The sequence below is a fragment of the Chiloscyllium punctatum genome, chromosome 5 (assembly GCF_047496795.1).
Source record: "Chiloscyllium punctatum isolate Juve2018m chromosome 5, sChiPun1.3, whole genome shotgun sequence".
Classification (NCBI taxonomy): domain Eukaryota; kingdom Metazoa; phylum Chordata; class Chondrichthyes; order Orectolobiformes; family Hemiscylliidae; genus Chiloscyllium; species Chiloscyllium punctatum.
In genome coordinates, this window is record NC_092743.1 from 138,373,196 (window position 1) to 138,390,362 (window position 17,167).

The 17,167-nt window shown below is 42.6% G+C and overlaps 1 protein-coding gene across 3 annotated transcripts in view; it reads right to left on the bottom strand.

The window, feature by feature from the left end:
- Window positions 1-17,167, bottom strand: part of prex2 (phosphatidylinositol-3,4,5-trisphosphate-dependent Rac exchange factor 2) — a 339,323-nt gene that overhangs the window by 74,972 nt on the left and 247,184 nt on the right. For all 3 annotated transcript variants that reach the window (XM_072571479.1, XM_072571478.1, XM_072571480.1), the window contains exons 32-35: window positions 15,821-16,038; window positions 6,053-6,155; window positions 561-704; window positions 339-453 (exon numbers count right to left, since the gene is read on the bottom strand). In XM_072571479.1, the coding sequence (XP_072427580.1) occupies window positions 339-453; window positions 561-704; window positions 6,053-6,155; window positions 15,821-16,038 (580 nt within the window). The remainder of the gene's footprint in view (window positions 1-338; window positions 454-560; window positions 705-6,052; window positions 6,156-15,820; window positions 16,039-17,167) is intronic.

The following is a 17,167-nucleotide window of genomic DNA, read 5'->3' on the forward strand; positions in this document are numbered from 1 at the left end:
TATAAAATCACACCCCCTCCCCAGCCACCAATCAGTCTCTTCCTTAATAACCCATGCCTCCATCTACCCCCATGGCCCTTTGTAACCCCACTCTGCCAGCTGTTGTTAATGATATCATGACATCACTTATAGTTACGTCGGCTTTTTAAAAAGCTGGAATCAATACAATCATGATGCAAGTTGGAGTTACGTGATGTGCTTTCATCTCATTATCCACTGTTGAAAGGCTTGGCAAAATATTCCATTGCAAATGGTCTCTTTTGAATGAATTTCAATATTAAAAAGCACATACCAACTAGAAATATTTATCACAAAGTTTAGGACGATCTTGTCCTTACCTGAGCTTTTGACAGTATCGTTTTACATTCTCAAGGGAGGTTGCATTGATCTGTGCTTGGAATTCCTCCACGGACACATTGTCTGTGTAGTAATATCCCTCCATACTTTCCATCGCTAAATGGGAAAGACAGGTTCATTTCTCAGATTTAGGAATTCTAAGCAATATCAGGGAAAAGAAGGCAGAAATTGCTAAACTATGATATGTGCAAAGTATCCAAGACCTTGTGTGAAGAGTACTGGGTGAACTTTAAGGCCTCCTCCATTCTGTAACCTTTGAGGAAGTTGCACAAAATTGTAGCTCTCAAGATGGAAGAACACTTTCAATGCTTGTCGATTCCCTTCTACTTTATACATGATAGGATTATCTGCAGAAAACAGATTTTTTAAAAAGTGAATGCAGGTCACCAGAAACTAGCAAATGTGCAGCAGCAAACTCTTCCATTTGTTTTCCCAAAGCCTGTCTCCATGGCACAAGTCAGGAGTGTGTCGGAATACTCCCCGCTCACTCCCTATTCCACGCTTGATACCATTCAGGACAAAGCAGCCCGCTCGATTGGCACCATATCCACAAATATTCACTCACTTCATCATTGACGCACATTGGTGGCAGTGTATACCATCTGCAGGTTGTACCACATAAGCAGCTCCCCAAAGCTCCTCTGACAGCCCCTTGCAAATCTATGACTCTGCCAACCAGGAGGATAAGGAGAGTCGATGTATGGAACACCACCAGCTGCAAGGTTCCCTCCATATCCCACACCATCCTCATCTGCAACAACATTGTCATTCCTTCACTGTGGCTGGGTCCAAATTCTAGAACTCCCTTCCTGTCATCCCTGTTGGTGTTACCCTAACAATGTTCAAGAAGGCAGCTCACTACCATATCTTCAAGGGCAATTAGAGAAGCATCATAAATCTTGGCCACCCCAGCCACGTTGACATCCCAAGGATGAATTAAAAAACAACATATTCTCCTCACTTCATAGGCAGATCACTCAGGCAAAGAGGGGAGATCTAACAGAAACTTACAAGATAATGCATGGCTTGGAAAGAGTGGACGCTAGGAGGTTGTTTCCATCAGGCGGGGATACTGGGACCCATCGGCACAGCCTTCGAATTAGAGGGGGTCAATTTAGAACAGAAATGCGGAGACATTTCTTTAGTCAGAGAGTGGTGCGCCTGTGGAATTCATTGCCATGGAGCGCATTGGAGGCCGGGACGTTAAATGTCTTCAAGGCAGAGACTGATAAATTCTTAATCTTGCAAGGAATTAAGGGATACGGGGAGAGTGCGGGTAAGTGGTGTTGAAATGCCCATCAGCCATGATTGAATGGCAGAGTGGATTTGATGGGCCAAATGGCCTTACTTCCATTCCTAGGTCTTATCGTCTTATGGTCTTACAAGCAGCCAACTGTCCTGAACTCGACAATGCAAGGCTGAAAACTTTGGTTGACCAGCTCAACTGGCAGTTTTCACTGTTATTATGTTTGGTCGAAGGGCCACTGGACCCAAAACATGAACTCTGCTTCCTCTCCACAGGGTTTCCCCAACAATTTGTTTTCATGGCAGCTTTCATTGCTTGACCGTACCATGGTTTGTAGCAGGCAGATAGAGTCAGAGAATCCCGACAGTGTGGAAGCAAGGCTATTCAGCCCATTGAGTCCACACTGACTGTCTAAAGAGCATCCCACCCCTCCTACCCAATAACCGTGGGCGGCACGGTGGCACAGTGGTTAGCACTGCTGCCTCACAGCGCCGGAGACCCGGGTTCAATTCCCGCCTCAGGCGACTGACTGTGTGGAGTTTGCACATTCTCCCCGTGTCTGCGTGGGTTTCCTCCGGGTGCTCCGGTTTCCTCCCACACTCCAAAGATGTGCAGGTCAGGTGAATTGGCCATGCTAAATTGCCCGTAGTGTTAGGTAAGGGGTTGATGTAGATGTAGATGTAGGGGTATGGGTGGGTACGCTTCGGCGGGGCGGTGTGGACTTGTTGGGCCGAAGGGCCTGTTTCCACACTGTAAGTAATCTAATCTAATCTAATCTAATCTAGTAATCTAATCTAACCCTACATTTCCTATGGCTAATCCACCTAACAGTGCACATCCCTGGACACTATGGGCAATTCCCCATGGCCAATCCGTCCAAACCTGCACATTGCCACAACTGTGGGAGGAAACCAGAGCACCTAGAGAAAACCCAACAGACACGGGGAGAATGTGCACACTCCACATAGACAGTCGCCCGAGGCTGGAATCAAACCTGGGTCCCTGGCACTATGAGGCAGCAGTGCTAACCACTGAGCCACTGTGCTGCCCCAGATTACATGTATAAAATCAGTCTCAATCACTCACAGCAGTACAGTAGCCAGGCAAGGTTCAGGGGGAGTTATTCAATCATCTCATTATCCAGTGGAAACTGGAGTGTCATTTTATACATACCACAATTATACCCAATCAGCAGAACTCCAACCTGCCATAACATGTAAGGTACAGAACGCCCACAGCCTTAGGGATTGGAGACTGTAACTTGCAGGAGATCTTCTCTACAAGTTGAGAAATTTGCTTTATATAGTGAACCCCAGTCCTCTGGCAGCATGATGTGGTCGTGAACATCAAAACCATTTGAGAGGCCTTGGAGAGTTGCAGTACTATCAATCCCCCTTCTGAGTTACTGTCACTGATTGGGGGGGGAAGGATGACTCTACTACGTCTTTGGCAGAAGGTAAGCTTAATCTTGATAAACTGAACAGGTCTATTACATAGCACTTACCAGCAAAGTGACAATGCATTGCAGTCTTTTGTGACTGATCAGGTTCAGTTTAGAAGTAAGTACGCATAGCTGTTAGCTACACTGACCTGAGCATTGGCAGCTGGTATTGCAATATAGCAGCCTGGTTAGATCTATGGAGGAAGAGATAGACTGATGATAGACTGATGGGCAGAGCTAACCTCATGATGTCAATTAACTCCATCAGATACCAGCTGCCTTACATAACATCACCCTCCAAATTGTTTTTCTAGATTTCTACATATTTATCAAATTGTTTTGAAAAGCAAAGTAGATTTACCCCATCTCTCCCATGAGTCTCTACTTGGTTGGGTTGAAAATCTGCTGCATGAAGATGAAATATTCAGAGGGAGTTTGTTGCTATACAAGAATCTTGGCAGGTCTTTGGTTTTCCTGAATGCCCTTTGCAAAGATTTGAAGAATCATTTAGAGCATTTTAGTTTCTTCAAATTGTGCCAGCACAGATATCAGTAATTCTGAATGTAATCCTCTCTTTTCGCTATTTTAATTACTTATACTTGCATGTAATTCTTCCAATCTCGCCTGGATTCATTGGGAATTTTTTCAGGTTAAATCATAGACATAAAGCTAACTATTGTTATTTTGCCTTTTCTTAAACATCTGAGCTGATTGTAGCAAGTGTTAATCCCTAATTTGGGATGGTTGTCATATCATGGATACCGATGAATAGTTTTTGAATATTGGAAGATAATAGAATTTATTTGGAAGATAATAGAATAATTTTTCTAAACCTATGTAAAATCATCTGATATCTCAGTCACGAGAAGTCAACAAATCTCAATGTAACAAATCTTGGATATTTTCTCAGGATCAAAAACATTCCTCAGAGATTGAGAAGGTTTCTCTGTTATTGAGTACAGACACATTGATCAATGGTATTTGGCTTCTGAAGTGATTAGGGATTTTTTTTTCCTCATAAGATGAGGACCTCACTGACTGGGCCAGAGTATTTAATAGCTAGCCACCGTACATCTACATTACATGATAGTCTCTTGTGAGACATCAGGCTCAACTTACTGGGGATGCACACATTTATTGATGATTTGGAGATGCTGGTGTTGGACTGGAGTGTACTAAGTTAAAAATCACACAACACCAGGTTATAGTCCAACAGGTTTAGACTCTCCCTCACACTCACAACCCCCCACCCCGGACAGACAAACAGACAGACAGACAGACAGACACACACACACATACACACACACACACACACAAACGCACACACACATACGTTTGTGGGATGAATTTGTACTTGCAGAGTTACATTGTACTTTGCTCAAAAACTGCATGAATCCCTGTAAGACTCTGTTAACTCATTTTTTAGATTAGAATCAGTCTAAACATTATGGCACAGACAGAGAACACAGGGGGCTAATACCCTCAACATTATCTGGCTAACACCAATTGTTACAAGTTAACCTGAGAATGTAACTTTAAAAAAAAAGGTTTTGTGATTTACACATGAAAAAAGTGAAACGATAATGGTATTCGAACAGATGAAAGACTCAACAGACAACCAAGGTATTTTTCAATGTATAATTTCAGTTACATCACACTGTAAACTTTTGCTATAGATTCTGTGTCTTACAATTGTGCCCGACACTACCACCTGATGAAGGAGCGGCACTCCGAAAGCTAGTGTGCTTCCAATTAAACCTGTTGGACTATAACCTGGTGTTGTGTGATTTTTACATTTATTGATAGCCACATTATCCTAACACTGACCACTGGTACCGTAACACTGCTCCCCCAAGGAACAGTCCTTTACAACCTGATGTCTGAAGTTTATCTCTTGATCATTTCAGGTATTAATTACCTTATACAACACAATTCCGACAAAGTTAGTAAGTCAACGTTTAGCCAACAGTCACTTTAACTGTATCTATTAGAATTTAGAAGAAGAAAGGTGAACATTTTAAAATATCCACTGGAGAGGACTGGACAGGGTGAATGTTGAGATACTTCCCTTTAATGTACAGCTAAAGATTATGGTACATGGTTCAAAAACAAATGGTCTCCCTAAGAAGGTGGAGATACAGAGAATTTTTGACTGCAGCGAATTAGACGCCTTTGGAACAACTCTTCTCAAGGGAACAGTGGAGGCTGGTATGTGCTCTGCATGTGTAAATGAAGGGTGACTTAGTGATGGAATACCAGCCTTCGTGGAGTTATTTCAGTGGCCATAGAGTGGGATTAATGATCTAACTATGCAAGAGTGCCTTGTAGCTGAAGAACAGTTGGACTTCAACAAGCACTACGACTGGCTTTGTCATTGGAAAATGTGGAGCATATGGATTGCAGGGCATTCCAATGGAAGTGGACACCCTCACCAGACCGACTGAGATTTGGGAACACCACTTGCATGAAGGCAGCTACATAGCCTTACCCAGAACATGTCCCGAACAGAGAGACTCTAGGATCCGGCTCTGTGCGGCTGAGTCAGTGTCATGTACTGTCCATGTGTAAATACAGCGTGATTTGCTGACGGGACATCAGCCTTATTTCAGAGGCAGTCTTGTTGAGCAATTTTCCGGGCAGAGGCAGAGAAACTCTTGAGTAACAGTGGAGGCAGAAGGTGCCGGAGAGGTGCAGCAAAGTTGCTGCCTCTATCAAGTCAGACGTCACCTTATAAATTGGTGGAGCAAATTCGATGGGATTCAATGACCTCCTCCTGCACCTAATAAACATGTCCATCTACTCAATAGATCATTTATAATTTAAACAAAGCTGTATGTCTTTAAAGGTCCACCCCAGCAAAGGAATATGTTAAAACCTCAGGAGGTGCTGTTCATGATTCAATAATAAGGCTCCAAATGAGTCATATATCTGAGCTCCACTTGGCTTCTTTGACAAGATTTCATTAGAATTCATGTTGGATGTTGCACTTTAGTAGGAAAGGGTCTTACTTGCCACCAGTAGGTCTTCTTCAGACTGTTGCAGATAGAATGTGACCTTCTCCAAGTCAGACAGTGCAACCAGAGTGTCTTCCAGCATCGCCTGCTCATCCATCTAGAAGACATTTTCAAACAAACAAAAGAAAATCAGAGGCTTAGACTGGGATTGCTTGGAAACAAGGCAGAAATTGCTGGAAAAGCTCAACAGATCTGGCAGCATCTGTGGAGAGAAATCAGAGTTAACTTTTCGGGTCCAGTGACCCTTCCTCAGAACTGGGATCACTTAGAGCTGGGCATCCAGAAGCACAAGAACTCAAAACATACTTGCAGGAATTACAGCAGCACTGTTTTGTAAACAGTACTTTTTTCAATTTTTCAAATCAAATATACAAGGAAAAAGGTCAATGTAAATCATAAGGTGCTGTTATTAAGATAGAAGATCATCTTTATGGCCATTAAGATTGATGGTTACCTGTCCTGCAAAATGTAAAGAACCTCTCAGTTATTTTTAATCTCAGTCCTCATTTGTTGCTAACTATCTCTGGCTCTGGGCAAAAGTGAAGAGTGCAGATGCTGGAAACCAGAGTTTGGATCAGAGTGGTGCTGGAAAAGCACAGCAGGTCAGGCAGCATCCGCGGAGCAGGAAAATCGACGTTTCAGGCAAAAACCCTTCATCAGGAATAGAGGCAGGAATCCTCTCCATTTCCTGCCTCTATTCCTGATGAAGGGCTATTGCCCGAAACGTTGATTTTCCTGCTCCTCAGATGCTGCCTGAACTGCTGTGCTTTTCTAGCACTCCTGTCTCTGGCTCTGGACCAAGCGCAGATAAACAGAAAGACTGTAGCTTGGTATCTGATGGGTTGGCATCGCCCTGATGCACCAAAAGGCCTGTTTCTTTGCTGTATAACTCTAAAGAGTCATTCAATTTGTTCCGTCTGCAGCTGGAGTGACTAAAATGAGACCACCAACTGTCTAGTTTTCCTAAGGCATTCTTATGTTTTAGGGTAAGCAAATCTTGTTTTGAAGGTTTTTATGACATAGCACTGATGAGGTGAGGGAGCAGAAGCAACTGCTGAGGATTTCCTGCACTTTATATCAGGTAATGTGAATGGTTCTAGACCTCAGCTACTGCATGATTACTGTAGCCTTTTGTCAAAAAGGTACTTCACTCTGGCATCTTCAGATTCATTCTTAGCAATTTCATTATATTCTTCAAGATTCATTGCCACCAAATATATAGCATTCTGCCTGCCAACCTTTTCTTGCACATTTACGACTTGTCTCTGCCAAGTATTCACAAACTTTCAACTTTTTATTGGCATCTTATGAATACCAAACATATCATAGATCTCCAAAAAACCTTGGCAGACTTCCACCTTTCCAAGTAACTGTAAAGCAATCAAGGTACATGAAATATAGCCATATATCAGTAGTGACTCAATGCTGCCTCACGGCGCCAAGGACCCAGGTTCAATCGGGTGACTGTCTGTGTGGAGTTTGCACATTCTCCCCATGTCTGTAGCTTACCCCTGGATTGGCCAGGGTGAATTGTCTGTGGTGACTAAGGATAGGTGGGTTAGCCATGGTAAATGCAGGGTTACAGGGATAGGCTAGGGGGGGTGGGTCTGAATGGAATGTTCTATGGGGGGCTGGTATTGACTGGATGGGCGAAATGGCCTTTTTCTGCACTATTGGGATTCCAGGAATTTATTGCTAATAATATCGATGTGCAAATTGTGCACATTGATATATGTAAATAATCCTTATTATTCGACAATCTAAAGACTACCTTCTTCATATGTGCAGTGACCCATCGAGAGGAAAGCCTTTATATTCAAATACACCTCACAAAAACGTATGCCCTTTACCAGGTTCTGGAAGGATTTGTGGACATGTCTGAAGCTCAACTTTTTGAGTATGAGAGGAATTCCTAAACACAACACCGTAGGAACAGGAGCAGGAACATGCTGATCAGGACAAGCCCAGTCCACCATTCAAAAAGACCATGGTTGGTCAAATTGAGGCCTTGACCCCTCTGCTTCTGCCTGTCTTTCAAAACCTTCCACTCCACCCAAAAACCTAACTCCACTCTGCCATGATTCAATGGCCTGACCTCCACTGTTCCCTGCAGAGGAGCACTCAGAAGGAGAAAGACATAGCAAATTCCCACTTCAAAGAGGTGACCTTTTATTTTGTAACAGTGCCCCCTCATCCTAGATTTCCCCAAGAGACAAAATATTCTCCTAGAAACTAACAGGTCAAGCCTCCCTCAGAACCATAGACATTATAAGATTGGCACGGTGGCACAGTGGTTAGCACTGCTGCCTCACAGCTCCAGAGACCCAGGTTCAATTCCCGCCTCAGGCGACTGACTGTGTGGAGTTTGTACGTTCTCCCCGTGTCTGCGTGGGTTTCCTCCGGGTGCTCCGGTTTCCTCCCACAGTCCAAAGATGTGCAGGTCAGGTGAATTGGCCATGCTAAGTTGCCCGTAGTGTTAGGTAAGGGGTAAATGTAGGGGTATGGGTGGGTTGCGCTTCGGCGGGGCGGTGTGGACTTGTTGGGCCGCAAGGCCTGTTTCCACACTGTAAGTAATCTAATCTAATCTCTCACTTTTCTGAACTTCAATGCTATAGGCACAACTTGCTCAACCACAAGGCAAAGCCTTTGATCCAGGATTCAGTCCAGAGAATCTTCTCTGAATTGCTTCAATGCAGGTATACTGTTCTTTATGGAAGGCAAAGAAAACAGTACAGTACCGAGGGTGCAGTCTCACCCTGCAGTTTACACGTGCCGTAAAAAACGCTGGTTTTATGGTCTATCCCCCATGCAATGCAAGCCAACATTACATTTACCTTCTTAATTACTTCCTGTACCTGCACGCTAACTTTCTGATGCATGTAGAAGGACAGACCCGATCCCCCTGTACTTCAGCCAGAGAGTGGTGGGCCTGTGGGATCCATTGCCATGATCGCAGTGGAGGCTGGGACGGTAAATGTCTTCAAGGCAGAGATTGATAAATTCTTGATCTCACAAGGAATTAAGGGCTACGAGGAAAGTGAGGGAAAGTGGCGTTGAAATGCCCATCAGCCATGGTTGAATGGTGGAGTGGACTCGATGGAGCGAATGGTCTTATTTCAACTCCTATGTCACATGGTCTTATGATGAAATCTCTCTGAATGTAGTGGCAGCAGATACATGGGAACTGCATTGCCTTTAAAATCCCCTCCAAGCTCCATCCACTTCAGCTGGGAGCTACATCATCATTCCTTCAGAGTTATTAATTGTTTTAAATTCTTGTCTTCCTTTAGTCTCTTGATTTTCTACTGTTCTTGAGATGTTTCTCACATGAAGATTGATACAAAATTCTTGTTCAAAGTCACTGAAATTTCCATATTAAATCCCAGTCTCACATTCTACGAGGGCAGCACCTACTTTAGCATCAATCTTTCTATATATTTGTAGAAGTTTTGCCCTTCTAATCATGCAGGCAGTTGCAAATCAAAATTCAATTCCTTTGAATAGTGAACTCTGCAGTGCAAATGATCAGAAATATAATGATCAAGAGGTCACTAAACTGAAGTAACTGTTCATTCAAAATGATAGGGTTAATTTCCAAATGTTGAAAGGGAAAATATGCACAGACAGAATGTCATATTTTCTGTAATATAATCTTCCAAGCTTTAATAGAGCTTTCAACATCCTTTTTATTCCCTTAGTCAGATGCTAGTAGTAATTAACAATAATCAGCAGTAATCAGAGAAGGAGCTATTGTCTCACACACTCTCTCTCTCTCACACACACACACACACACACACACACACACACACTCACACACACACACAATAGAGTCAGCATGTGTTTGAAAACCACAGTGAAAAATTGGTTTTCCCTGGAGATGGTGTACACACTCATCTTGAAAGGAACCTGATCGCAGATAAGGGGACAACTATGAAAGGGGGTCAGTCAACGCACGACTGAGGGTGTTGTATTTAAATGTGCACAGTATACGATACAAGGTAAATGAGCTAGTAGCACAGATCGAAATTAGCAAGTACAATGTCATGGTATCAGGGAGACATGGCTGCAAGGGAATGAGGGCTGGGAACTAAATATCCAAGATTACACATCCTTTCGAGAGGACAGGCACATAGGCAGGGCAGCCTTGTTGGTAAGAAATGAAATTAAATCAATAGCGAGAAATCAGTTAGAGTCGGAAGGTCGAGAATTGTTTTGAGTATAGTTGAGGAACCACAAAGGAAAAGGGTCCTGATGGGAGTTGAGTACTGTCAGTACTCAGGATATGGGGAGGAAAATAAATCAGGAGATAAAAAAGGTCTGTAAGAAAGGCACTATTGGAATAATCATGGGGTACACAGGTGAAGTGGAAAAATCAGGTTGGTAATGGATCTCAAGAAAAGGAATCCGTAGGATGTCTGTGAGATTTTTTTTTGGAGCTGCTTGTGGTAGACCCCACGAGAGAACAGACAATTCTGGATTTGATGATGTGTAAGAGACAGTGTTGTTTTGGGAGCTGAAGGTGGAGGAAGCCCTAGAGGGCAGTGACCATAACATGGTAGAATTCACCCTGCAGCTTGAGAATGAGAAGCTGCAATCAGATGGAATGGTATTACTATTGTGTAAAGGTAACTCCAAAGACATGAGGGAGGAGTTGGCCAGATTTGATTGGAAGGGGAGCCCAGCAGGGAAGACAGGGGAGCAGAAATGGCAGGAGTTTCTGGGAGCAATTCGGGAGGCACAGCAGAAATTCATCCCAAGGAAGAAGAAATAGAGCAAAGGGAGGATGAGCCAACCATGGCTGACAAAGAAAGTCAGGGACAGCAAAGCAAAACAAAAAGCATACAAGATGGTGAAGATTAATGGGGAGCCGGGGATCGGGAAGCCTTTAAAAACTAGCAGAGGACAACTAAAAATGTAATAAGAATGGGGAAAAGATGAAATGTGAGAGTAAGCTAGCTAGTACTAGAAAAGAAGATTGCAAGAATTTTTTAGATTTTAAAAGATACAAGAGAGGCAAGAGTAGACATTGGACTGCTGGAAAACTAGGCTGGAGAAGTAGCAATGGGAAACAAAGAAATGGTGGAGGAACTGAACAGGTACTTTGCATCAGTTTTCACAGTAGATAACACCAGCAGCACACCAGAACTGCAAGAGAGTCAGGGGGCAGAGGAGGGTGGCCATCACTGAGGAGAAGGTGCTGAGGAAGCTAAGTGGATAAATAATGGAGACCAGAATCTCGACAGTTTGGAAAGGTGCCATTCTGCCTATCAAGTCTGCACCAATCCTCCAAAGAGCATCCCACCCAGATTCCCACCCTATCCTGTAATCCCAGTTTCCCATGGCTAATCCACCTAGCCTGCATAGCGCTGGATACCATAGGGCAACTTAGCATGGCCAATTCATCCTAACCTGTACATCTTTGGACTGTAAAACCCATCCAGACACAGGGAGAATGTGCAAACTCCACACACGGTCACCCAAGGTGGAAATCAAACCTAGGTCCCTGATGCTGTGAGGCAGAAGTGCGAATTGCTGAGTCACCATGCCATTCAAGGATTCTGAAGGAGATAGCTGAGGGGATTGCAGAGGCATTGATGTCATCATTCACAAATCACTAGAGTCAGGGAGGGTGCCAGAGAATTGCTAAACGGTTAATCTAACCCCCCTGTTTAAAAAGGGAGGGAGGCAGAAGGCGGGAAACTAGAGGCCGGGGAGTATGGCTTTGGTCATTGATAAGATTTTAAAGTCCATTATTAAGGATAACATAGCGGAGTATTTGGAAGTGTATGGTAAAATAGGGCTGAGTCAGCACAGCTTCATCAAGTGGTGGTCATGCCTGACAAACCAGTAGAGTCTGATGGGCTGTGTATTATTTTAGTCACCAAGAGGAGTCGCAGGTAGATAGGATAGTGAAGAAGGTGTTTGGTATGCTTTCCTTTATTGGTCAGAGTATTGAGTACAGGAGTTGGGAGGTCATGTTGCAGCTGTACAGGACATTGGTTAGGCCACTGTTGGAATATTGCGTGCAATTCTGGTCTCCTTCCTATCGGAAAAATGTTGTGAAACTTAAAAGGGTTCAGAAAAGATTTACAAGGATGTTGCCAGGGTTGGAGGATCTGAGCTACAGGGAGAGGCTGAACAGGCTGGGGCTGTTTTCCCTGGAGCGTCGGAGGCTGAGGGGGGACCTTATAGAGGTTTACAAAATTATGAGGGGCATGGACAGGATAAATAAACAAAGTCTTTTCCCTGGGGTCGGGAAGTCCAGAACTAGAAGGCATAGGTTTAGGGTGAGAGGGGAAAGATATAAAAGAGACCTAAGGGGCAACTTTTTCATGCAGAGGGTGGTACATGTATGGAATGAGCTGCCAGAGGAAGTGTTGGAGGCTGGTACAATTACAATATTTAAGAGGCATTTGGATGGGTATATGAAAAGGAAGGGGTTGGAGGGATATGGGCTGGGTGCTGGCAGGTGGGACTAGATTGGGGTGGGATATCTGGTCGGCATGGACGGGTTGGACCGAAGGGTCTGTTTCCGTGCTGTACATCTCTATGACTCTATGATACTAAGAGGAAGTACATTGGAAGGTTCACCAGATGTATTCTAGAGATGACAAGATTGTCCTATGAGAAGAAACTGATCTGTATTTCGCTGAGTTCCAAAAGAAAATGAAGGGTAATTTCATTAAAATTAGCAAAATTCTTTCTGGGTGCAAGGGGGGGGCAGATGTAGGTAAGCTGTTTCTCTGGCTAGTGAGTCTAAAACCGGAGGACATAACCTCTGGATAATGAGTAGACCATTTAAGATTGAGACAGATGTTTATAAAATCCTGAGGGGCATACATAAGGCAAACAGCAAGGATCTCTTCCCTAATGTAGCGGAGTTCAAAACTAGGGGGCATATCTTTAAGGTGAGTGGAGAAAGTTTTAAAAAAGACATGAGGGGCAACATTTTTACATAGAGAGTAGTTTGAGTATGAAATGAACTATCAGGTAGTTAAAGGACTTCTGGATAAGTACATGAATGGGAAAGATTCAGAGCGATATGGGCACTTGAACACAGGCAATAGTTTAGTTTGGGAACATGATCAGCATGGGTGAGTTGGACCGAAGGGTCTGTTTCCATGCTATGTGACTCTATGATTCTTGAGATAAGGAGGAATTTCTTCACTTGCGGGCTGGTGAATCTTTGACATTCTTTACCCAGAGGTAACTTGATCATTGAGCAAGTTGAAGACAGAAATCAAAAGATTTCTGAAAACTAACAGGTACGGAGATAGGACAGGAAAGCAGCTTGGAGGTTGATGATCAACAGAATAGTAGAGCTGACTCAACAGGTTTGAAACATGGTCCTATATTTCAAAATCTAAATCTGACATGAACCATGTATGTGAAGGTAAAAATATAATCTTGTTCCTGAAAAGCACTACATCAATTTATTTATATTCTGGGCAACGTTCCTTTGCACACCCTGTCCTTAATTGTAAATTTATACAATGAGAACACAATTTCATCAATCGATGAGATCTTATGTCTGTCTCTGTAAAGTGAAAAAGGAAATTTTTAAACAAAACAAGCATTGAGTGACAAACTTAATTCGCTTTCACCAGTGTTAAAGGTCACATGAGGGATGTGTCCGAAATACATGCAAGTGGCATATCTGCAAAATCATTGACACATCAGCACATGGGGATCCTTGCATCTCACGTGACTTTCTGCGTGCCAATTTTCCATCTGATCCTTCTATTCTTTGAAAATGTATTTATTCCTGGTACGGGAGGAATACAGTCCAGTGGCAGAGAATAAAGTCAGCATGAAATTACTTCAAAATTCTCACACACAGACTTCCACATTGTGTACTCTGTGTGACGCACATTCCACATGCAGTTTTTTTGTCAATCTGTGCTATTTATGAGTTCCTGATAGATGGCTAAATGCTTCGATGAAGTATAACTCACAATTCCATTTGGAACTGATAGAAATCCCTGTGGTTTGACTCTTTTCTATTGAGACCCACAGCCACATTTGTTTCTCACCATGTAAGACTCTGCATGAAACTGATGCCTCAGGACACAGCATTGAAAATACAGCCAGTAATTAAAGTATTCTAATTTTGTCTGTGGTTTAATTTGCCCCGATATTACGTTGGCCAGAATGTTGCAGTGGCTAAGATCAAAAGAAGTAGGAGCAGAAGTTTATCAATTCCTATGATTTTCCAATGATTGCCTCAACAGTGCAGCCTCTGGAAAAGTATAGAACCACAGATGACAACTTGGTTATCCATATTATTCCATGATTTTGTGGACTCTAGACTCTATCACGGTGGTGAAATGAAAGGGAAACTCCCTAAGCTTCCTGCCCATCCTTGACTTGTGACCCCATAAAATGGTAGATGGGTAAGGTACCCATTCAGCTGCTCACCCTTCAGCCTGTTCAGGCATTACTTGGCACCAATCCCAAACACAAAGCCCTTGAAAGCTCTTAATTTCCTCAGGCAGCGTTTCAGCTCCATTTATTCGAGGACTTAGCCACAGATTGGTAACTGTTAGCAGCTCAGCAGCAAACCTGTGCACCATTTGGTCAGTACTGGTCAATCAATTCATTCAAAATGACTGAGGTAGTGGCAGCGCTTTTTATCTATCATCTCTGCTCCTACAACCTTTATATTCATCTTTCTTCAATTATTTTCATTGCACCGCGAGACTCTGAACTAGGATAGACCAACGTCTTTTTACCTCATTTCAATTGTCTTCAAATCTGAAGTTTCCATTTCAGTTTTAGATATAATTTCCCAAGAAACCAATTTCCTTTGCAGTTACCAACTAAATATTGACTTTCAAATCATGATTCCATTGCAATATTTTGCATACTTCTGAAGTGTCTGAATATTATGACTGTAATTTACTCACCAGATCATGTGTTAAGATATAAATATGATAAGTATCATGAGGTTAGATGTTGAGTCAATCAATGCTTTCCAGATTAAGGTCGTGTACAGTGATAAGGTTACCTAGGTATATTGAGATAAAGCACAAATAGATCTGGGGTGTAAATCAACTAGAATCTAACTAAACCACAGAGCAGATCCAATGGGAAGAATATCTGATTCCTGTTCCCTTACATTCCTAATCACAGCAACACCTGACATAGGAGGTTCCTCAACTTTTTATTCCACAAAATTCAGGGTCGTGCAGGTTTCTGTAGTTATATACATTTTTTCTATGAGGTGACCTCTTATGTTTTTTTACCAGCTAAACTATTCGATCTATGAGTTCTTTGCTTAGCGTGAATTAATTATGCACTGGATACCAACCTAAGAAGTGTATCATAGAATCGCAGAATCCCCACAGTGTGGAGTATGCCCTTTGGCCCAATGGATCTACACTGACCCTCTGAAGAGCATCTCCCTGCCTCTAATCCTGTAACCATGGATTTCCCATGGCTAATCCACCTAGCCTCCACATCCCTGGACACTATGGGCAATTTAGCATGGTCAATCCACCCTAACATGCACATCTTTGGACTGTTGGATGACTGCAGTGGTTCAAGAAGGCAGCTCACCACCACCTTCTCAGGGGCAATTAGGGACAGCAAGTCCTGGCCCAGCCCAGATCCCACTAATTACCTTTTTTTAAAAAGTGCCTGCAATTTATGATGTACTCAGTTTTGAAACTGGAGGAGGCGTTTCTGAACTGAATACATCTTAAATCAGTCACACCAGTCAGATTAATGATATAAATTAGATGTGACATCAGAACACCTTACCAGATTCGGAGAGAGTAGTGACTGGAAGTTGAAGAGGATCCCAACGTTGGCTATTTGCTCCAACCATTTTCTACTGGCTTCCTGTGTCTGAATTTCATATTCGCTGTTGGTGTCATACATCTGATGTAATGCAGCCAATAGTTGCTCTGAGAAAGCACAAACTGCAGCCACTAAACTTTGACAAAACACCATGTCTTGCCTGAGTTGAATTTCAGTATCTGAGGATTTAAAAAAAACACACAAACAGTAAGAAAGAGATGATAAAGCTGAAGTACTGGACCATTAAACATTTTCTTAGTTTTATTTTGATTCTGTAATAAAAACTAACTCGCCTCCAAAACTTAAATTTATACCAGCCTTACAATGTTATTCAAAACAATATTTAATTCCCTACAAGCAGAGAATCGTTAATAAAGAAATTAAGTGGTATAATGGACACTGAAGAAGGTTGTCTAAGATTACAAACAGATCCAGATCAATTGGGCTGATGATCAGAGGAATGGCACATAGAGTATTATTTAGATAAACGTGTGATACTGCATTTTAGTAAAACAAACAAGGACAGCATTATACAATTAATGGAAGGGCCTGAGGTAGTGGAGTAGAGCAGAGATCCAGGGGCTCAGTACATAATTCTTTAAAATCTGCATCACAGGTAGACAATGTGATTAAGAAAGGCAGTTAGCACACTTGCCTTCATTGCTTAGACCTTTGAGTGTAGGAGTTGGGATGTCATATTGAGGTTGTACAGGATGTTGGTGAGGCTACGTCTGGCGTACTCTGTACAGTTCTGGTCACCCTGCTATATTAAACTGGACAGGGTTCAGAAAAGGTTAACCAGGATGTTGCTGGGAATGGTGGGAATGAGTTATAAAGATAGGCTGGATAGGCTGGGAAGTTTTCACTGGAGTGAAAGAAGTGGAGGGATGATCTTATAGAGGTTTATAAAATCATGAGGGGCATAGATAAAGTGAATGGCAAGGGTCTTTTCCCTAAAGTGGGGAGTTAAAAATTACCGCGCATCTTTTTAAGGGAGAGAAGAAAGTTTTAAAAAGGACATGAGGGGCAAAGTTTTTTTACACAGAAAGTGGTTTATGTGTGGGATGAACTGCCAGAGAAAATGATGGATGCAGGTGCAGTTACAACATTTAAAAGACAGTTGGACAGGTACATGAATAGGGAAAGTTTGGAGGGATATGGGCCAAATGCAGGCAAGTGGGACTAAGTTAGTTTAGGAAGAAGGTCAGCATGGACGAGTTGGACTGAAGAGTTGTTTCTGTGTTGTATGACTCAATGACTTTATAACTTTATCTATTAAAGAAAGGTGAAAAGTCACTAAAATAAAAG